This window comes from Canis aureus, chromosome 28, assembly GCF_053574225.1.
Source record: "Canis aureus isolate CA01 chromosome 28, VMU_Caureus_v.1.0, whole genome shotgun sequence".
Taxonomy (NCBI): Eukaryota; Metazoa; Chordata; class Mammalia; order Carnivora; family Canidae; genus Canis; species Canis aureus.
In genome coordinates, this window is record NC_135638.1 from 10,072,630 (window position 1) to 10,095,296 (window position 22,667).

General features: G+C 39.7%; 1 protein-coding gene across 8 annotated transcripts in view; it reads right to left on the reverse strand.

Moving 5' to 3' along the window:
- Window positions 1–22,491, reverse strand: part of CA13 (carbonic anhydrase 13) — a 70,975-nt gene extending 48,484 nt beyond the window's left edge. For all 8 annotated transcript variants that reach the window (XR_013367000.1, XR_013367002.1, XR_013367001.1 and 5 more), the window contains exons 1-6: window positions 22,340–22,491; window positions 17,092–17,289; window positions 8,927–9,045; window positions 2,607–2,702; window positions 1,256–1,318; window positions 554–709 (exon numbers count right to left, since the gene is read on the reverse strand). Coding sequence is in view for 1 of the 8 variants with exons in the window: in XM_077876380.1 (XP_077732506.1) it covers window positions 554–709; window positions 1,256–1,318; window positions 2,607–2,702; window positions 8,927–9,045; window positions 17,092–17,289; window positions 22,340–22,376 (669 nt within the window). In the remaining 7 variants the exon portion in view is untranslated. The remainder of the gene's footprint in view (window positions 1–553; window positions 710–1,255; window positions 1,319–2,606; window positions 2,703–8,926; window positions 9,046–17,091; window positions 17,290–22,339) is intronic.
- Window positions 22,492–22,667: the final 176 nt, after the last annotated feature.

Here is a 22,667-nt window from a genome sequence, read left to right on the forward strand (position 1 = left end):
AACAGCACAGGTAGGCACCCAACAGCACCTTAGTAAGTGCTTAAAGTCCCTCAAGCAGCCCCACTGAAAGCTTTGTCAACAAAAGCCAAAAGACCCACTGCTGTTCTCACTGCTCACTTTCTGATTGTGAAATCTGTAGGAGGAGCAGGTCTAGAGGGTGCGGTCAAAAAGAAGAAAGTCCCCTCTTAAAGTCACCTTTCCCCTGATTTTCCAGTTTATATACCTGTTTATATCTCAGCCCAATAAAGAGAACGAACAAACAAAAAACAATTATAACCTTTAAAGTCACTTTTCTTTCCTCAGTGTCTGTGCACACATCACATTTCAAAGAACAGGGAGAGAAATCATCTAATCACAGGTCAAATAAGAAAGGGACATAAGTTTTACCTGGTCCAATGACACTTATCTGATCAATGAAGAAAAAACATAGGCTTCATAAGGCCCCAGCAGAAATGAAGGGCAGGATTTTTTTTTTTTTTTTTTTTTTTTTTTTTTTAGGTTTTGGTCCAGTTTCCTCCAGTAAATCAAGAGCAACCTTGAAAAGGTGACATACCTGTTGAGAGCTGATATTTATAGGTTGTTTTAAAACGATCCATGTGACACTCTCAAGAAGAGGCGGGACTGTCAGGGAACCAGGATATGTCCAGTAGTCCCAGGATGGAGGGAGCAGAGATAGTGGATCAAAATTTGTGAATCGAGTTTGTTTGCCCTGGTGGAGAAAAGAGAATTCTCACAAATTACAACGGGAGAGCTTTACACACCCCTCAAAAAAACATATATCAATGAAATACCATTTTACTAGAATTCTCTACCTCATGGAATTATTTAGTATCTCCCTTTGCATCTTAAAAAAAAAAAGTTTCTGCCTTAATCTAAACATTTTATTTTTTTATTTTGTTTTTTTTAATCTAAACATTTTAGATGAAGTTGCACATTACCTAGGTTTATTTAAGAAGCACAAGATTTGTTTACGACGTGTTGCAATTAAGTGCTGATTGCACAAAGCTCCAATACCAGAAACTAATTATGCATAGATGAATTAGTAATGATTTTAGAGAACTTAAGACCCCCTCATAATTTTCAAAAGATGAGTGGTAATTGGTTGATTCTGCTCTACTGGCCAAGTATGTTCCAAACCTGCTTCGAAGCATATAGCATACGCTCTATCTATAGTCTAAGTTATTAAAAGCAGGTAACAGACTTCAGGAGAGAACAAGGAATACATTAGTCAGTAGCAAATAAAATTTCATTTTACCTTTTCTTTAATAGAATCCAAAATATCAGTAATCTTTTTCAGTTGAGAATTATGTTCACCGATCTGAAAGCACAAAATTTCAAGAGAAGTGGTTACTGTAGCAGAGCAGGTCTGGTTCAACTCCATCTCAGTCACTGGTTTTGAATTGTTTTTTTGAAAAACGTATGCCAGCCCAGAACAAACAGAGATTGTTCTATAATGAAGCTGTCCTTTACCTGCTGGCTTTATCGTGCCAGAGAAATCTGAATAACAAGATAATGTTACAGGGCTCCTTGGCTGAATTATAAACTCGATTCCAAAACTAGTAGTAACAGCTCCATAGTTTTCAGCTTTATGAATGTTTAATATACACGTTAAATTCAGAGAAAACATGCTCAGGAAACTCCAACATAACACTTGCACTATTCAACCGGATGTGACCTTCAGACTCTAAATCCAAACTGACTCTTGTGACATTCAAGCAATCAAAGAAAACATCTCCCATTTTCAACCTAAAGCGATTTGAGGTCCTGAACCAAGACAATATGTTATCACCAGTAGAAATCATCAGAAAAAAATCTATGTGCCTCTTTTCATTACTAGGGATGTCCCAAATCTACCTAAGGTTATAAATCCTTCAGGATTAAAATATAATCTCTTGCCCCACTTGCATTCCACTGCCACCAGCATACTTGGTGGCCAAAGGGAAGGAGCCACTGCCATTCATCTCACCCTCCACTCTGCTCTGTACTTCCCCCAGTCCCAGCCCCAATGAGTTACAACATCGCACACAGAGTTGGTGGCAGAGCAAAAGTGCACGCCCTGCAAGAATGTAGTCACAGTGGGAGCCGAACAGCCCAACCCACCCACGGGGATTATAACAATGATACTTGCTAAACCACATGTGAGTATGAGACAAAGGAAAACACATCGATTTTTAAAAATTGGTCAGTGTGTTTGAGACTACAAACCACTGTGGTGAAACTAGTGCTTCAAGAATCAGGAACTTGAACTTTACTCTGTCCTGTATCTCTAAATAATGTGTAATGGGGAAGAGCCTAGAATACAGATTTTCTTCTCAGAATCTCAGTTGTTACTCCTGCTACTATGGTTGCTGCTGCTGCTGCTGTTTCTATTCTTATAAAAATGATCACTGGACAAGAGGCAACATTAGACAATGCTCCTGTGGTAGCTCTGGGCTATTAGATAAATCATAAACTAATATGTAAATTTTCAATATATATTTCAAAAGGAAAACATTAAACTTAGAATGAGTTTACTATTAAAAATGGCAGACTATCCCTTCCATCACTGAAACTCTTTATCCAACATTGCTGATGAATTATTTAAAATGAAATCAGTGGATTCTCACCTGTAAAAATACTCCCAAGACAGCTAGTCCATCTGGCTCGTGAGCTGCCTCAACAAAACTGGGGTATTTGTCGGAATTCCAATGAACGACATGGAGCTGAAAGGGAGGTAGGCAACATAATTCAAATGTCATTTTTGAAAAATTCTTAAGAACATAAATGAAAATAAAATATTTATTTAGATGTCCTGGTGCTGTGCACTCATGTGTATAACATTAGAATCCTCCTATTTGCTTTTGTCCAAAAGCCAAAGACAAGGACTATGGCCACTTAATCAGTAGTGTACTATAGAAAAGTCCATATCACTATGTAAAATGCTCTGGAGCATCTTGCCAAGCCCCTCCAGCCCCCAAAATCTTCAACCATTGCTCCTGAGTGACTTAAGTCTCCTCCATAACCTTCCATGGTGGGATAGCAATAGAGCGGCGTTAGGTCAGATAACAGAGTCCACTAGACAAGCTTAGCCTCACAGAGGGGTGGAGAAGTCAACTGAAGGTTTGCAGTAACAGTACCAATTGTTCCTAGTCAGGTGGTCATCATTTATGGGGCAGCCCCGGTGGCTCAGTGGTTTAGTGCTGCCTTCAGTCCAGGGCCTGATCCTGGAGACCCAGGATCAAGTCCCATGTCGGGCTCCCTGTGTGGAGCCTGCTTCTCCCTCTGCCTGTGTCTCTGCCTCTCCTTGTGTGTGTCTCTCATGAATAAATAAATAAAATCTTTTAAAAAAAGACTCTTTATGACTTGAAAGTGCAAATTCTCCTTAACAGAACTATTTTAAGCAGTATTCCCACTCTTATTACCTTCTATAAATATGTTCAGCCCCTTTGCTGACAGCAAGTTTTAACGGAGACAAAGAGGATTTGTCTAGGAACAGGACTTAGGATGTGTCTGAGGGTGAAAATGAGAGGCAGTTGGTGCTACTGAGGTGGAGAAAAGGAAAGAAGTAAAGAGGCAAGGAGTTGGAGTACCTGGAACTCTAGAAAACAGAAAATACACCTACTTGACAACTCTGCCCTCATGCAAGTGGCCTTCTGCAAAATCCAAAGGCGTCCTAAATGTTCTGCACTGTTAAATAGCAGTGTGTCCCAAACACACAAACAACCGTGAAAAACTGCAGAATAACAGTAAGACAGAAAAGCACCTGGGGAGATCTTCATTCCTGATTCAGCAGAAGAACAAACTAAGATAGATGCCAAAGGGGAACGTGCCATGCTCAAACAATCTGGCCAAGATCATGAGGACGCCATGCTGTCCAAGAACCCCCATATGACGGACTGACTTCAGATCAAATAACCTTTAAAGGAATCCTTTTGGCAAGCCAGGGAGGAAACACATATGAAGGGTTTCATGCACAAATCACCTTTCTAGATGATTCTTAAAGAGAGAATTTAGTATGTTCAAAGACACGGTTTTAATCCCATGCTTTAACCATAACTTCATATCTCATAGGCAACTACTTATGCAGGATTTCTGGATAAATAAGAATTATCACAACCAGTGAGCTACAAAACTATACAATAGTCCCCATAACAAACAAGCAAGGAAGACCGTGGGATATGCAGATGGAAAATACAAGAGTAGATCCCTGTAGTGCCATGTTCTAAGTTGGTGTGAGATAGTTGGAGGAGGAACCAAATCTGAAAACACTGGGTGATGAAACAAAATTCATTTGGTTCACATGAGATAGATGACATTCCACTGTAAGGGAGGGGCTGAAAAGACCATTAATGTTGTTTTAAATGGCTCTGGGCCAATCCATCAGCTCACTTAGTAAGGGATGACACCAAAAACATAGGTGTCAACTGGTTAGAAAACGAATATGTAACCAAAGAGAGACGAATCTTTTGCTGGTTAAAAACAGCAACTATTTAGGGGCACCTGGATGGCTCAGTAGCTTAAGTGTCTGCCTTTGGCTCAGGTCATGATCTCAGGGTCCTGGGATCAAACCCTGCATCAGGCTCCCTGCTCAGAGGGGAGTCTGCTTCTCCCTCTCCCTCTGCCCTTGCTCAGCTCATGCTCACTTGCTTTCTCCCTCAAATAAATAAATAAAATCTTTTTAAAAATAAAAAACAACAATTATTTAGAATATTATGGGAAACTACAGCAAGAGAAATCTGTTTTTTGTAAACAAGTCTTTCTCTCTCCCACACACCTTACCTAACTGGCACCAAAATCTTCAGATGGACTGATATCACTTGTATTTGCATTTATATTTGAATTAAAACTCAAACAAATAACAAACTCATATTTCCTGACTAATAATGACAGCCACAGTGATTTAAGCAAATGACAAGAAGTCGCAGCCACTACAAAAATGGAAATGAGAAGAGTCTTCCTTGTTAGACAATAATTTATTTTTTTAAGATTTTATTTATTTATTTATTTATTTATTTATTTATTTATTTATTTATGAGAGAGAACACACAAGCAGGGGGAGGGGCAGCAGGAGGGAGAGAGAATCTTAAGCAGATTCCACGCTGAGGGCAGAGCCTGATATGGGGCTCAATCTTAGGACCCTGAGATCATGACCTGAGCTGAAATAGTCACCCACTCAATCCACTGAGCCACCCAAGTGCCCCAATAATTTCTAAATAATAGTATTATTCAACTTTAGCATTTTTAACTGCATACTATTGTAAATTATGCTCAGCATGCCAAAAATCACCATTAAGGTTAAAATCACAGTTTTACTATCAACTACATATTTAATATACTTATATAATCTGCACAAACCGTAATCAGATGAAGTTTTAAATATGGAGTGGATTATTAGTCTACTTTTTAAAGATGTGTAACTCTTAGGATAAAGTTTTTCATGATTCAGATCACTTTAATCCCTCTCTAGAATGTCACAGATCAGATTAGACTCAAAATTAAGCTTCTAAGTACACTCTAAATGACTTGTTCCTTTCATTTCATTTCTTTTTCTTTTTCTTTATGTCATACAACTCAGTGACAGTCATGAAGTTAGGTAAAACGTGGCTGGAAAAACTAATTAACACTTCAGAATCATTTCTACAGCTGAGCGCAAAGGGATTCTTTTGAACCTGAAACCAGAAACAAATGACTCCCAAATACCTCCAGCTCCAGCCTGGACTCCTTCCTTAAACTCCAGGTCTGTATCTAACAGACTTCTTGGACGTGAGCCTAGAATATCTATGAGACACCTCAAACTTAACATGTACACAACAGAAAGTTAACTTCTTTCTACAACCTACTCCTCCCTGGACTTGCCCATCTGAGTAAATGGCAAAAACGATCCTCATGTTTACTCAAACCAAAGTCTTACGAGTGTTTCTAGACTCCTCTTTTTTCTTCCTTCAATCTTGACATCCTTTTCATTGGCAAGTCCCACCGATTTTATTTCCCAAACAGATCATGGACTCATCTAGCTCTCTTCACCCCCACCACCCCCAGAGCCCAAACCACCACCCTTGCTCATTTGAACTATTTCCCTAACCTTCTAATATGTCTCCCTGTTTCAACATTTGCCCGACCTCTTTTCCACATAGCAGCTAGTTATAGTTTGTAAAATATGAAGTAGAACATGACATTCTCCTGCTTAAAACCCTCCATTATCTTTGTCTCAATACATTAAGGATAAGTTCTAAATTTCTCATCAAGCCCTACAAAGCCCCACAAGGCATGGTCCTTGCTTGCCTCTCTAGGACATGGCCTATCACCTATCCCTCATTAATCCCACCCAATCCCAGAAGCCAATGCCTTTCACTTCTTAAACATGCCAACTTCATTTCTGCCTGAGGCCATCTGTATCTGCTGTGCCCACTTGCTGAGAAGCTGTCTAGATTTTTCTCATGGTGACTCCTTAGCCATTCAGTCTCAATTCACATAAATTGAAAAGAAAGTTTTCCTAACTCTTCAATCAGATCCCATGGTATTATTCCTATCTAAGAATTTACCATATACCATTTATTCGTGTGTTTATTGTCTACCTCTAACAACCCCTCACAGCCCTGGAGTCTGACCCAGACTTCTTCATTCTCCATCAGCATTCCTATCTCACACCAGAAAACAAGCCACCCCCAACCAAATCAATCAACAAATCCCACTGAAACTGTACTTGGAAGCTAGCATTCCAATTAACTGCACTATCATCTATTCCCTGGAACTTCCCCAAAAGCCCCCTCACTGACTCCCCTTATTCATTCCTGCTTCAACCCAATTTATTGGGTTACAGGCTCAAACTGTAGCCTGAGTATTTTTTAAATGCAAATATGATCACTTGGCAATTCCAAGCCAGTCAGCGGCTTCCCACCACACTTAGAATTAAGTTCACAATCCTTACCGGGATTTACCTTTGTAAAATCTGGCCCCACAGCCTTTCCAACTTTACCTCTGGCAGCCCTCCTCTTTGCTCTCCAGGCACAAATCCCACTGGCCGCTTTGTTGTTCAAATCCGTGTTGTGCCCTGCCCCAAGTCCTCAAATACATGATGTGCTTTCCTCCCCACCCCAAGTCCTCACACATGATTTTAGGCAGGGCCACTACTGTCTCTGCCCTTTGCCTGGCTTACTTCCGCTCATCCTTTAGGTTTAGGGTTGAAGGACTCTTCACAGGGAAACATTCCCTGACTCATCCTTACTTCCTTCCAGCACTCCTTCAGGATGAGCACAAGGAAGCTGGACAAAGATGGGGGACACAGTGGGGTCACAATGAATTCTTAGAGTGAATGAATTCCTGAACAAATGAATAAAATACGAAACGGCATTAAACACATATTAAAGAATATATGAAATCCCAAGTCAAAGCTTTACTTCAAGAGGGAAAAGTCTACAAAGATGTCTCTTGCTCTGCAAGTCAGGACTCTGTGCTTCTGGAAAATTTCAGGATATGAGTGCTCTTTTTAAGAAACAACTTGCCAGCTCAGATAAAAAGCCTGAGAATATGCTTTCAAGTTCAGGACGCTGGAAAGTATAACCATAAAGCAATGTGACTAATTTCTTTTAATTGCTTAGGAAAATCACAAAGCAGTAATCCAAAACCAGCTCAATCCCCACAGAGCCTTTCAGATTTAGAACAATGTATTAAATTCAGAATACAAACTTTAGAAAGCAATATAAACACAACTCAGCGGATGATAAAAACCGAGGCACCAGACAGATTCAGGAGTCCCACTTTCTACATTCTTGGCATCTTTTGTCCAGTGCCATACAACACTCTGGATATACATTTTATTCCCCCACCGTGAAAACATAGCAGGTCCCATATGCTAAGCATTTGGCTGCAAACAAAAGTGTTTTAATGGATGTTATGGTTGATAGGCTCAAAGAATAGATATACTTGTTAATGAAAGAGCAAAACTGGAAAATTCTCTTGGCTGGATTTCTCTGAACAGCAGAACTATAAAGGAGTGTCTGAACTCCACAGCTCAGTGACCATGAGAAAATGAAGAAAAACTTCACTTGCCTGGTAATGCTCTGTTTCACCTAGACAAATCGCAAGCCAAATTACTGTCACTTAAAGAGCTTTGGTTGAGTCATCCAATAATTCACTTTCATCTCAGGGAAAAGTTGGGTGCTGGCAATACTTAACAGTATTAAAACTTGAAGTACATTATGCCTTGTCATTTAACAGAGGATTAGAAAACATAGAGTATTATTAACGAATATATTTATAAAAGAGTAACTTCCCAATTTAAAAAAATCAATGAAAAATAAATAAATAAATAAAAATAAAATAAATAAATAAAAAAAATCAATGAATGCTTTATTGTGTTATGCTTTACCAGTGACTTCAATAATTAACAGAGATTCTACTTTATACCTGTAAATAGAGAGGTAATGTAGAGTTTAGGAGAGCTGTGCCTTTGTTTCTTTTCCCTATAAGGAATTTTGCCATTTACTATAACTTCTAAACATGCTATTGGACCAAATATCTGGACCAAATATCTACACAGTTAGGCCCAAATCAAATGTCACTTTCTCTACCTTCTCTGGACTTTCAGGAAACACAACAGATATTATAGAAAGTGTTTGTAATTGTGATCAAACAGACCTGAGTTTAAACCATCTCAACTACTTCCTAATTGGCTAAATTACTTAATCTCTCCAACTCTGCAGTTTACTCATTTCTAGAATGAGTACAAGAACTCTAGGTTCTCAGAGTCAGTGTAAGGCTCAGAAGGACCACATTTATAGCTCTCATACTGATAAACTCTCATACTGATGGAATAAAGCAATTTCAGACACTTACTCCTAATTGGCTCAAGATCAATGTGGAGTCAAGAGAATTGTCTGCTGTATTTGTTAAATCCCACCACCTGGGAAAATGCTGAATCATAAATATGTGTGGGATAATATATTACCTCTGCCGCGTATCTCACTCCATCCACCACGTGTTCAGAGCCGTGATCATCAGCAGACCCCCAGTGAAGGTGAAACTGTCGCAAGCGGTAGCTTCCAGTGAGAGGACCCCCACGTAGAACTAAACACCAACACATTTTAAGTTGTTAGCAAGAAAAAAATACTCAAACATGCTGCTACAATCCACATGACCTCCCTGAGTTACTCAACATGCCCGTGTTCTCCCAGGAATCCTTTTTACAAACGTTTCATTCAGTTTGCAGACAGGAATACAATTTTTAGGTACATGACGAATGAAAACAAACATTTTAAAAGGTTGGAGAGTTCACGGTACAGATTTTTATGGGACATGTGGGAAATCACAACAGACACAGTGGTTAGAAAGTAGAAGAAATTAACGGTCCCTAACAGTAAAGAATTGGTCCTTTTACTGGAGGATGTCAGGATCTCTGGATAAGGATGTGATATGTAAAGAGGACTGCCCTAAGCCTGGCCCAGCAGCCCAGCACTGTGGCTGAGAACAGCCTCCAGCAATGAGAAGACCTGGGCTCCCCCTCTTACTGTGTCATCTCGCACCAATCCTAACTTCAAAGCTTTAGCTTTCGCGTCTGTAAGCTCAAGATAGTAACACTCTCTCCTCCTGATGCTATTTTGAAAATAGAGTAAAAAAGTTGAATACAAAAAGAACTTATCACTGCCTGGCACACAATCAGTTTGCTGGACACATTCTCTATTATTACTGTTTTATTCTTGTTAGGATTACTACAAAAATTGGCCAAGTAAGCACATTTTCTGTACTTGAATTCTATCTAAACGGGACAAACAAAAAAATTTAAAAATTAAGAAAAATAAATGGGACAAAATTAACTCTTGTTTTTTTTTTTTTTTTGGCAACAGAATCATATCTTAAGGATAGAGAAAAGCTCCTTATAGAAAGCATAGTTCTAAACTGTCTCCTCCTAATTAATCTTTATTGGGGGCAGCCCCGGTGGTGCAGCGGTTTGGTGCTGCCTGCAGCCTGGGGTGTGATCCTGGAGACCTGGGATCGAGTCCCACGTCGGGCTCCCTGCATGGAGCCTGCTTCTCTCCCTCTCCCTCTGCCTGTGTCTCTGCCTCTCTCTGTGTGTCAATAAATAAATAAAATCTTTAAAAAAATCTTTATTGGGCATGTTTAAAGGTTATGGGGAGATAAGAAAGCACTGGATGTTCAACATACCATATGTGTTACAAATCCCCCATCAACATTCAATGGAAGAGCTAGGTTGTGAAGTGCAGCCTTAATAGCAGTTTGATTTAAATGAACCTCCTCTTCAGAGACAGGAAAACAAAGATACAGAGATAGAGGTATCTCCAAAGCACCAGGAATGGTCCATCTTACATAAGAAACAAAAGATGGCATGGGGTGGCTGGCTGGCTCAGTCAGTAAAACATGTGCCTCGATCTCAGGGCCGTGAGTTCAAGTCTCATGTTGCATGTGGAGCCTACAGAAGCAAAAGATGCTAAGAGGTATCACTAGCAGTTTTCCACAAACAGCAAGGAAGAAAGGGAAAATACATTTGCCTAAAGCACACCTCTCATTGGGCTATACAGCGGGAGAGAAATGATGCAGACGGTTGTCTGTATTAACCAGTACAAACCGAACTCATTTCTTCCTCACTCAGTTTGACTCAGCTAAAGTTGAACGTCAATGATTAAGAGTTAGTGTGGTTGGAATCAGCAAACCTGGAAATAGTCCCAGCTCAGCTACTGAATTATGTGATCTTTCAAAACTCACTTAAGCTTCTGTGGGCGTCAGCTTTCTGTCTACATCTGTGTTCATTTGTCTATTTTTAATTAGGGGATTGGACTGGATGCTCCTCCTTACCTTCTACAATTACCAAAACTACCAAGGGGAAAAAACACTGAGCATATGCAATAAAACATTTTTGGAAGATTGAATGATTGGAGGTTCCTTTGGATTCATTTCAATCCAGATTTCTTTACAATAATTAAGATAGCTATTTCCAAAGCCCTCTGAAAAGTAAAAGAGAAGAAGCATTGACAGCAAACTCTAGGGCTTGCTCTCCTGTTATAAACAGAGTAGTTTTCATGTTCTGAGTCTCCCACTGAGCAGTATTTATGAGGACAGAGACTCTGATTGGGTCCCATCACCTAAGCACATTAACTATCACAGAGCAAATGCATGATAAATATTTGATGAATGAATGAATAAAACATTTGATTTGTCTTTAAACAAGCAATTTCAAGGTTGATTCACAGATAAATTAATTTAAAAGGCACATTTCCCTAAGTGATTCCATACAGCACGGATGCAATGGCATTTCAAATGAAAAGAAATCAATAATTCTTTTTTATTATTTAAATTCAAGTCAGTTAATATATAGTGTAATATTGGTTTCGGGGGTAGAATTTAGTGATCCATCCCTTACATATAACACCCAGTGCTCATCCCAACAAGTGCCTTCCTTCATGCCCATCACTCATTTAGCCCATCCCACACCTGCCTCCCCTCCAGCAACCCTCAGTCTGTTCTCCATAGTTAAGAGTCTCTTACAGTTTACTTCTCTCTCTGTTTTTATCTTATTTTATTTTTCCTTCCCTTCTCCTATGGTCATCTGTTTTGTTTCTTAAATTCCACACAGGAGTGAAATCATACGGTATTTGTCTTTCTCTGATTTATTTCCTTAGCATAATATATTCTAGTCCCTCCATGCTGTTGCAATGGCAAGATTTCATTCTTTTTGATGGCTGAGTAACATTTATATATTTTATATATCCATTCATCTGTCGATGGACATTTGACTCTTTCCATAGTTTAATTATAGTTGACAGTGCGGCTATAAACATTGGGGTGCATGTGCCCCTTTAAATCAGCATTTTCATAACCTTTGGGTAAATACCTAGTAGTGCAATTGGTGGATAATAGGATAATTTTAACTTTTTGAGGAACCTCCACACTGTTTTCCAGAGTGGCTGCACCAATTTGCATTCCTTCCAACAGTGCAAAAGAGTTCCCCTTTCTCTGCATCCTCGTCAATCTGTTGTTGCAGGAGTTGTTAATTTTAGCCAAAGAAATCAACATTTTTATTGCCCCTTTTTTTTTTCTTGCTGTAGCATAAGACCTGAGCTGAAACACAAAGTCATTCCTTCACAGATAAAAAGCAGATTAGAGAGCTTGAGTAATCGATGTGAAATTAACTTTGGGAGAAGATGCAAACAAATTGGCTCAAGAGGAAGAAAGCGATACCAAAAAACACACATTGTTAGGGAAACATCCAAGAATAATGGTTGATCTCTGGAAAGTCTGCTCTGAATCCAGGGTTTAAAGCCAGATTAGCATAGCTCTGCTAGTTAAGCAACAAAGATTGCCTTACACTCTACATATTTGGCTCCACATGTAAGTGTTTCAACTCAAATATTCAAACTGGGACCATGATTAGCAAATATCTACTTGTGAAGAAAATATTCTCTTGGAGCAGAGCTCTTCTGAAACACAGGGTGGGGAAAAGGGAGTCAAAATATTAAGGTTAATTTATCATTGAATTTGAGATAGTCTATAACAAAATAATGAAATGAATAATAGCAATAAAAATTATTTTTAAGGAAAATGACTTAGTGTTTTCAAGTATTAAATCATTCATCTTCCTCTGTAACCTAGATGAGTAAATAAATATTGTCTCCATCTTATATCTGAAAATGAGTAATCATTTCTCCAAAATCACAGTTGGTACACATGTACACTTATCCTTTCATTTGGGATTTTTCTTAAATCTATCTCAAATAAAACACTCATATAAGAGGTCTATGGAGATTAAGAAATCAGAGTCAAATGCCATAAAAGTATGAGAAATTTTTAATATCTTAGTAAAAGGGTCCTTGTCATTTCTTATATGCTGCAAAGACCAACAATGTTATGAAACTAGCAATGTAGATGTTACTCCATTAAATTTGACTTTGTTAGAAATTTGCTAGTCCTATTCATTTTCTGAAATGACTCTGTCATCAGTGGCCTTAAGTGATAAGCATGCTTGCAACAAAATCAGAAAAAAAAATAATTTCAAAGTTAACACACTTGTCTGTGCATGCATTTACTGTCTATCCTACCAGGATACAAACTCTTTTAAGGAAGAGTCTGTCTTGTTCTCTTGTATTTCTAGTGCCTAAGACAGGGTCTGCATCAATAAATACTACTAACAAAAAGTAGAAAAGAGGCCTCACCTGTAGAAGCACTTCTCCATAAACTTTGGTTTATAAGGTGGCTACTGAGGAAGTGACCTGGGAATCACTAAAGAATATGTTCTTATGACTATGAATCTAATGAAAGTTGAAGCCTAATCACTGTATGGTAAACGGTTCTCTGAAGTAAAGCTAAATGAATAGCACATCTGTATTTTGCTTGGAATCTAGGAAAAGAGGAACCAAACAGCACAAATCTGCCAGGATTATACCATGAAAGACTAAAGCCATAAATGTTTCCAGTCCTGAATTCTTTATGGAGCCAGGAAAGTCTTCATTAAGTCCAGCTTCTTTTGCTCTGAGCATATGCACACCTGGTTGCTCTCCCATTGCTCATTCATCCGACAATTCTGAAGAGCTTACTATGGGCCTGTAACTTTGTTTAATACTAAGTACGGCATGATGGGTAAGGTCATCCCTATCGTCAAGTAACTTACAGCCAAGTGAAGGAAACATCATTATAATAAAGTTTTGTTACCTGGGGATCTTGGCTTCTAGGGGGGATCATACAACTAAGTATCCTCCCCCACCCCTATTTTTTTCTGTTTTTGTTCTTTTCTAATGTATAACTTCGGATCTTGTGAATTTGGCTGATTTCAGGCAGTTATCTAGAACCACATAACTAGAACTGGTAACTAGATCATAACCGAGAAATTAACAATTTCTAGAGATGAAAATTAAAGAATAAGCACTGAATCCATCAAGTCACTGGTATTCCTAGGAGGTCTTTCTTAACGAGAAGCCAGCTTCCTTTTGACATCTTTAAAAAATTTCATGGAAAAAAAAATTAAATAAATAAATAAATAAATAAATAAATTTCAGCACAACATATCTCATACATGGAAAGAACACAGGCCTGTTATTTATTATGTTTTATTGTTATTAATTTGTTATTAATAGTTATTAAATGCTTACTATAAGCCAGGAACTCTCCCTTATTAAAATATAAAAATTAGTACAACAGCCTTTAACAATTAAACATCCAAACAATGAATAATCCACTAAATGCTTAAACTACTTGGGTGTCAAATGGTAAATATTAATTGATTTCTGGTGGTTTGTAATCTTATTGGGACTTCACCTATGTAGACCAATATGTCCTGTACCACAATGCCATATCAATTTTCTATGTCTTCCAGAAAACATCGTACCAAAAGATTTTTTGGGTTTTTGGTTTGTTTATTTTTTTTTAAGATTTTGTTTATTCATTCATGAGAAAGGCAGAGACAAGGCAGAGGGAGAAGCAGGCTCTCCATAGGGATCCCAATGCAGGACTTGATCCCTGGATCCCGGGATCATGACTTGAGCCAAAGGCAGACGCTCAACCATCGAGCCACCTAGGTGCACCCAAAAAATGTTTTTAACTTAAACACACATTTGTTGAGTACCTATTGTGTGCAAGGCACCATGCTAGATAGATGAGTGAGACATAGACATTGCTCACAAGGAGTCTTCAGCTGAGTGGAAAGAGAACCAACTGGCAGTTACAATGCAGTGTGGGAAGCTCTGTGATAGGACAAGCCTGGGGTGCTACAGGAGGAGTTGTAGGGCCAGTCAGATGAGATTCCCAGATGTGAGATCCTGTCTGAGTACAGAAAGACCAGTAGCTAGGGTGGAATGTCCTTGTCTCTCCTTATCAGATTATTATTTCCCTTCCACTATGGCCAACAGGAATTCTTCCCAAAAAATTTCATGTCCTCTGTCCCTTTTTTATTTTTTTTTCCTGCCCTCTTTTAAAAGGAGTATTAAAATTCGAATGGGTGGGTCACCAGAGGTTAACCACAGGAAATGCAACTGCCTAGAAAAAGAAGCCCTACAAAGACCATGCGTTTGGTTTCTTGGCTGGTGGGATTCAGAGTTAATTTTGGTCAAGAATGGCTTCTTTACAAAATGGAAACTGTTTTCTTCAAATCAAAGTGGTTTGCTATAGACAGTATCTTTGTGTTGTTTACAGTTTACTAAAAAAAAAGCCAACAATTTAACTATAGTGGTCTCTACTTTTTCACTGATTTAATACCCAGAATCACCATGAAACATTTTATTTATCTTGAGAAAAAAAGAAAGAGAATCATGACCCATATTTATGTGGTTTCTGTCTCAGAGGGGTACAAAGTACTTTACAGACATTTCCAATTAACCCTGGTAATTTCATTGTGATCTAGATAGGAACGAGACCTTCACATAGGGGAGAGGCACACACTACCAATCACAGACACATTGTCAAATCTGGAAACACGAACTGATTCCCCCAGAGTAACCCAAAGTACAGGGAAAATGAGAGGAAGAGAGAAAGAGACAGGGAGAAAGAGGAAGAGAGAAAGGAAAAGGAGGAAACAGGGAGAGGGAGAGAGAGGAAACCTAGATCATCATCAAGCAAATTAGAGTAGGAATTTTTTACGACCAAGGCTGCCTACATTTATAAATAAAAACATTTTGGGGCACTTGGTGGCTCAGTCAGTTAAGCGTCCAACTCTGGGTTGTTTGGTTTTTTTTTAAGATTTTTATTTTATTTATTCATGAGAGACAGAGAGATAGGCAGAGGGAGAAGCAGGTTCCCCACGGGAAGCCCAAGGTGGAACTCCATCCCAGGACCCCGGGATCATGACCTGAGCCAACAGCAGATGTTCAACCACTGAACCACACAGTCGTTCCTGACTCTTGGTTTTGACTGAGGTCATGATCTTAGGGTCGAGTTCAAGCTCCATGCTCAGCAGGGAGTCTGCTTGAGATTCTCTCCCTCTTCCTCTGCCCCCTCCCCACTCATGTTCTCTCTCCCTTTCTCTAAATAAATAAATCTTAAAAAAAAAAAAAAAACAAAGTTTTAGGTGATTAGGTAATTGCTTCTTATTCTAAAACTAGGAGTGGGTTGCCTCAAGTTTTTTTTTAAGACTTTATTTATTTATTTATTCATGAGACACAGAGAGAGAGAGAGACAGAGGCAGAGGGAGAAGCAGGCTCCATGCAGGAAGCCTGATGTGGGACTCGATCCCGGGACTCAGGATCAAACCATTAACAAAAGGCAAGATTCTCAAGCACTGAGCCACCCAGGTGTCCCTAGCCTCAAGTTTTTATGTTTGAGAATAAACAGTACCAAACTATGATTATGGATGGTATAAACTTTATGCTCAGAAGCCTTAGACTATTTACAATGTATCCATCAACCATATCTATTAATACAGATCATCAAACTGAGGCTTAAAGGAAAGACCATTGAATATAGTATATAAAAGGCAAGATCCTCCTTCCCTCAAAAAGTTAAAAATACCATGTGTTAATCTTTCTTTGTGCATTTTTTACAATGCTCTGATGAAAATATATCTTTCATGGATTTGACAAATATGAGAAAAATTTTGTGGGTTTATAATTTTTGGTAACAACATAGTATCACATAAATACAGATTTTATTACTAACCTAAATCTGAGCTTAATGAATAAATGAAAACCTTCTTCCAATTTAGGGTTTTTATAAATTAGCTATATTTTTCATGAATAGAGCAAATACAGCAACATCCTGATATTAAACTAAAATTAAAAATAATTTGTCAGAAGCCTTAAGAAGTATTCCAAAATTTGATTCTCTCTAATCTTCTCTCTCAACTTTAAACTGGATATGATGATTCTTTGGGAAGTGAATATGCTTGAAGAAGGATTAAATGTTCATTTTTAAGGACATTCTCTTTTCCTACTTCATTTAGTTATCAAATTAACAAATAAACTGAAGTTTTATTTGGCTGGTCCATGGCTTATTGACAGCATAAAAGACATTATGCCATGAAATAGTAAAAATAAACCTTTATTATAAGTTCTAGCAAAGTATTAATAAGGAACATATAATGCATAGATATTTTAAATATGAAAGAAAAGAAATCACAGCCCAATCATTCAAGACCCTCACCCCCCCACCCATCAAAAAAAAAAAAAAAGAACCAACCTGATTTGTCCTCCGTGTCATCAAAGTCAACGCTGAAGGAATGGCCACTATTACTGATGATTTTGGCTGAGTTTGCATCATACTTGATACTAAGAGGTCGCAGAGAAGAGTCATATTTCACTTCTTTGGTTTTAATCTCAATCGGAGATTGTTGATCCCCATCAGCAATAGGGAAAAATTTATTCCAATGAATAGGACCTTAAATATATAGGACCAGTAGAAAAAAAAAAGACTAAATAAGTTATTTCCTTTACCAAACATTTGTTGAGTGCAACATACTGTGCTTGAGCTGATGGAAAAACAAATAAGGTCTTCATCCTCAGGAACTTCACATCTAATTTTTTTTATATGACTAGCAGTTTTCATTATAGTTATGAAAACCTCCTGGTTTGCCTTAACTCCTTTGCAGCATTAAACTAACCCTTATGGACGAAAAGCATGTAAGGTTGTTGTTTTCTTTTTAAGATTTTATTTATTTTTTCATGAGAGACACACAGAGAGAGGCAGAGACATAGGCAGAGGGAGAAGCAGACTCCCTCTAGGGAGCCTGATGCGGGACTCGATCCTAGGACCCAAGATCACGTCCTGTGTCAAAGGCAGATACTCAACCACTGAGCCACCCAGTATGTAAATTTTAAAAAGTAGTTTCCAGGGACATCTGGATGGCTCAGTCAGTTAAGAGTCTGACTCTTGGTTTTGGCTCAGGTCAAAGGCTCATGACTCATGAGATCGAGCCCTGCATTGGGCTCCCTGCTCAACATGGAACTACTTGAGATTCTCTCCCTCTGACTTTCTCTCATCGCCTGCACACACCTGTGCTCACTCTCACTCTCTCCTTCTAAAATAAATAAATCTTTAGAGGAAAAAAACAGTACTTTCCAAAGGTATCTTTCTATCAAACTAAAAACAACAGCACAATTCATCATTGTAAACAATGAGATTTAGTCTCAGCTCCAAGAATGATCTGTGGTAGCTCCAGAGGTCAGTAAGTTCATGGGTTGAAGGAATTAATGGAACTGAAAAAGCTGTGTAGAAAAAAAAAGGGGGGGTGCAGTTCTTAAAAATGCTATCCCTATTTCTTTCTTCTGCCACTTACTTGTGTCTTCAGGTGCCACCCAGGCCTCAGCTCAGTTACCTCTGATGTGCAACAGGCATACTAAGGAAATGCATAAATTTTTCACACAGCATAATCGAAATAAAATGACTATACCACATCAGGAAATGTAATATAGCTGATTATGGTCAGTGGAGTCAGGTAACAATTTCTTTCTTTCTTCTTTCTACATTTCAGAAGGTCCCTTTTTTTTTTTTTAAGACCTTTTATTTATTTATGTGAGAGAGAATGAGAGAAAGTACAAGAAGGAGGGAGGGATAGAGGGAGAGGGAGAAGCAGACTCCCCACCAAGCAGGGAGCCTGACACAGGGCTCCATCCCAGGACCCAGGACCCCAAGATCATGGCCTGAGGCCCAAGGCAGATGCTTAACCGACTGAGTCACCCAGGCACCGCCCCCCCCCCCAAAGGTCCTTCTGTGGTTATTTTGCCAAAGTTACATTTGAATTACAACATAAGGGACAACTGTCATCCTGATCCTCTATTCAAAAAGTCAAAATTGCATCCAGTTCCCAAGTGAGACACATGTTTGGTAAATTAACATGAACCAATAAGCAGGCAATTCCCTTGTCTAGACTCTTCATTTCTCTGGGAGACTTGATTCGAGTCCTGCCTCCCGAAACCAAGAGTAAGAATGCAGCTTCAAGTAACCTCTGACTCATTTTACAGATCGGAGTGGTCACTTTATGGGTTCAAGGTTCTTATTATGTCTACTATGCCTGCAATTTACACAGCTACCACCAGGTCGGTAGAGCACAGGGCTACTAACTAAGCTTTTCCCGATTTCACTAACTTGATTTCTCTAATATTCAAGTATGTATTAAAATGGCACAGCATGGGGCGCCTGGGTGGCTCAGTGGTTGAGCATCTGCCTTTGGCCCAGGGTGAGATCCCAGGATCTGGGATCAAGTTCCACACCAGGCTCCTTGCAGGGAATCTGCTTCTCCCTCCGCCTATGTCTCTGCCTCTCTCTCTCCCTCTCTCTCTGTGTGTGTCTCTCATGAATAAATAAATAAAAATCTTTAAAATAAAATAAAATAAAATGGCACAGCATGACAATTAATTAAACGTTTGTTACCGACAGCAACAAATATTTTTAAAGATGAGATTTAGAATGAAGTTTCAAGAAACTCAAATATATCACAATTATCAACAGCTCCCATCTCTAAATCTAATGTTCCTTATTACTCTTCAATTTTGCGAAGGAGAAAGCTTAAGCTCTTTCGCTCACGTATGCTTCCGGCACAAAAAGTCAGAGCATGAATATATAACCATACACACAACTTACAAGCTCTCTACTCCTGAGTCTGACACTTTGGACTTCAAAGCAACTTGAACATCAAAAGTCCTTGCCTACAACTTATTACAGGAAAGGCATTACATTCCCTGATGTATGAAGTACTCTCCTTTACCTTCCCAGTGCTCTTTCCTTGCACAATCTAGTTCTTGCTTTAAGTGAAAAGTTTTCTATCTCACTGTCACCAAGTCTGATTTAACCTGATGAGAATCTGATTTCAAATATGTGATGCATGTATCACAAAATATTGTTGACCTTTTTCTTTCTCTTCCTAATTTCTTTACTCTCTTACTTCCAGTCCTTTATAACAAGGCGAATTTTTAAATTTTTTTTATTTTTTTTTTTATTTATGATAGTCACAGAGAGAGAGAGAGAGGCAGAGACACAGGCAGAGGGAGAAGCAGACTCCATGCACCGGGAGCCCGACGTGGGATTCGATCCCCGGTCTCCAGGATCGCGCCCTGGGCCAAAGGCAGGCGCCAAACCGCTGCGCCACCCAGGGATCCCAAGACGAATTTTTAAAAGCAGAGGCAAACCAAAGTAAAATAAAAGTAATATCACTTTGCACAAATTACTCAGTATTATTTATTAACCCCCATAGTGGGTTCATTTCCCTGCCTCCTCAAGGGGCTCTTTTAAACATAGTTCTTAAGTAGAGATGGATAGTGATTCTTCCACTGACTCAAGAACTTTTGAATATCTATAGAGAGGTTTAGTTTTCAGTAATTGTCACATTCCCTAAACTAAACCAACAAAACTGTCACAGGTTACTGGAAGAACTTACAAGTTTTTGGTGAAGGTGGTACCCCCCTCCAAAGTCTCAACCCTTGGTATTCCATTTTATCATTGCTACTATAACCAGTTTAAGTTACCTTTTATCTGCTCATTCAGTGCTTCTGCCAATCTAAACCGAAAACAGGCAACCAAACTTGCCCAGTCAAGATACAACACATTGCCAGTAGGCTTTTGCCACAGTTGATCTCCTTACAGACGTGGTCCACAGAAAGCTATTGTGTCTAAAGCAGGAAATGGCCCTATAATTCTTAGCAGAATAAGAAAATCACTCCTTGGTAATGACTTTTCAGAGACAGATTTTTTTTTTTTAATTTCTGAAGATGAGCTTCATTGGAGCCAATATTTTCTAACATATAAATGTATTAAAGAGTAATCAGTACTCACTGATTGAAAATGCCCTTCCTCTTCCTAACTATAGTGAGGGCATTGTCAAAGCCAGTAACTATAAATAACAAAAATTAAAATTATTCCAGCAGAGAGGGAAATGAAAAGAAATTTGTTTTGTGGCTTTTTTTCCCCAAAACATAAATGGAAAGTAGCAAAATGTGAGGTTAAAATTATAGTCTCAATCAAAAAGATATTCCCCTAAATTATACCTTTCATTATTAAAGTTCTAATTTCACCTGCTGCCATTTTTAAAGTGGCAAGTTAATCATAACCTCAAAAAAGTCTACAATTGGAAATGAAGCTTTTCTGTTTCTTGTGAAAATAAACTTTCTATAAAACTTGACTATATGGTACTGTTCAATAATATGCATGTTAATCCAAGGAAAGTATTATTACTATTATTATTAGTATTCACACATCTCATTTTGACAGTGATTTACTATAAGGCTCTCTTGGTGTCACTTTGCAGTTATTTCAAATAATGGTTATTTTGATGATTTAGTATATAGAGGAAGAAAAGCATACATATTATTATTACTGTCACTCTCATCAATAAATACATTTTCACCTACGTGTTAAATTTTGAATAATCTGGGCAGCCCTGGTGGTGCAGCGGTTTAGTTCCGCCTGCACCCGGGGGTGTGACCCTGGAGACCTGGGATCGAGTCCCACGTCGGGCTCCCTGCATGGAGCCTGCTTCTCTCTCTCTCTCTCTCTCTCTCTCTCTCTCTGTGTGTGTCTCATGAATACACAAATAAAATCTTTAAAAATTTTTTGTTTAATAATCCTTTGCTAATCCTCTGTCTCTGCAAGGATGAGTGTGGGAGAGGGAGAAAGTGAAGGAGCCGCAAGCATAACTTCATTTTTTAGAAAGAACCTAAGTCTTCCTACAGCTAATGGTACCAGTCAACCAACTGCAAATCGCCATTGCATTATTTTGCAGTAACAGCTATTAAGAAATTGGCAGTAGGGCAGCCCCGGTGGCTCAGCGGTTTAGCGCCGCCTACAGCCCAGGGCCTGATCCTGGAGACCCGGGATCGAACCCACCGTCGGGCTCCCTGCATGGAGCCTGCTTCTCCCTCTGCCTGTGTCTCTGCCTCTCTCTCTCCCCTCTCTGTGTATTCCCACGAATAAATAAATAAAATCTTTAAAAAAGAAAAGAAATCGGCAGTAGTTTGGTTGCCAAGACGGCAGCTTAAGTCTTCAGGCTTGCATTATGAAAATTACTAAAATTCCTTAGGTAGCCTCAAATGCTTTCCATGATTTCCTCTAAGTGAATAATGAACTTTAAAAAACTGAAAGCGAACTTGTCCTCGTTCAAGGGTGTCATCAGACCTCCATCTCCGAGCCTTTAATTGGCAAGTAGCTGTTAGCAGGGAAAGTCCTGGGATTTTCAAAGGTGAACGGACACCTGGGAGGATCTCGGGTCTGGGGGATCCCACACCACCTCTCACCCCCGCTGAGCACCCTGCAAAAGACGCTTTTCTCTGCCTGCCTGCACCAGGCGAAGCCTTCCCCCCACTTCCTGCGTTCAGCTCTGGGCAAAGCTGCCCAATTTAAAGAGGAACCAAGAAGTTTCTCGCCCAGTGTGGCTTCTGCGGGGCGCGGTGGGTCCCCCGGGCCAAGCCCCTGCCCCCCGATCTCGGGAGGCGCTCACCGTTGTGCTCGCCGTATCCCCAGCTGAGCCGCGACATGGTCCTCGGGTGGGAGGCGGCGGAGCTGCGGGGCAGCGCGAGAGGCGGCGGGCGGGGCGGGCGGGGCGGGCGGGGGCCGGGCCGGGCTGCGGAGCCGAGCGCTCCCACCCGGGCCCGGCGCTACCCGCCTCGCCCGCCAGGGGGCAGCGGCGCGCACCGAGGCGCCCGCACCTGCGAGATAGAGACCTGCGGCGGGGGCGGGGGGGGCGGGGCCGAGTTAGGGCCCCCGCGGCGCGCGGAGTTGGCGCTGGGGGGCAAGGCGAGGGGTCTCCATAGAGACGCGTGAGGGGC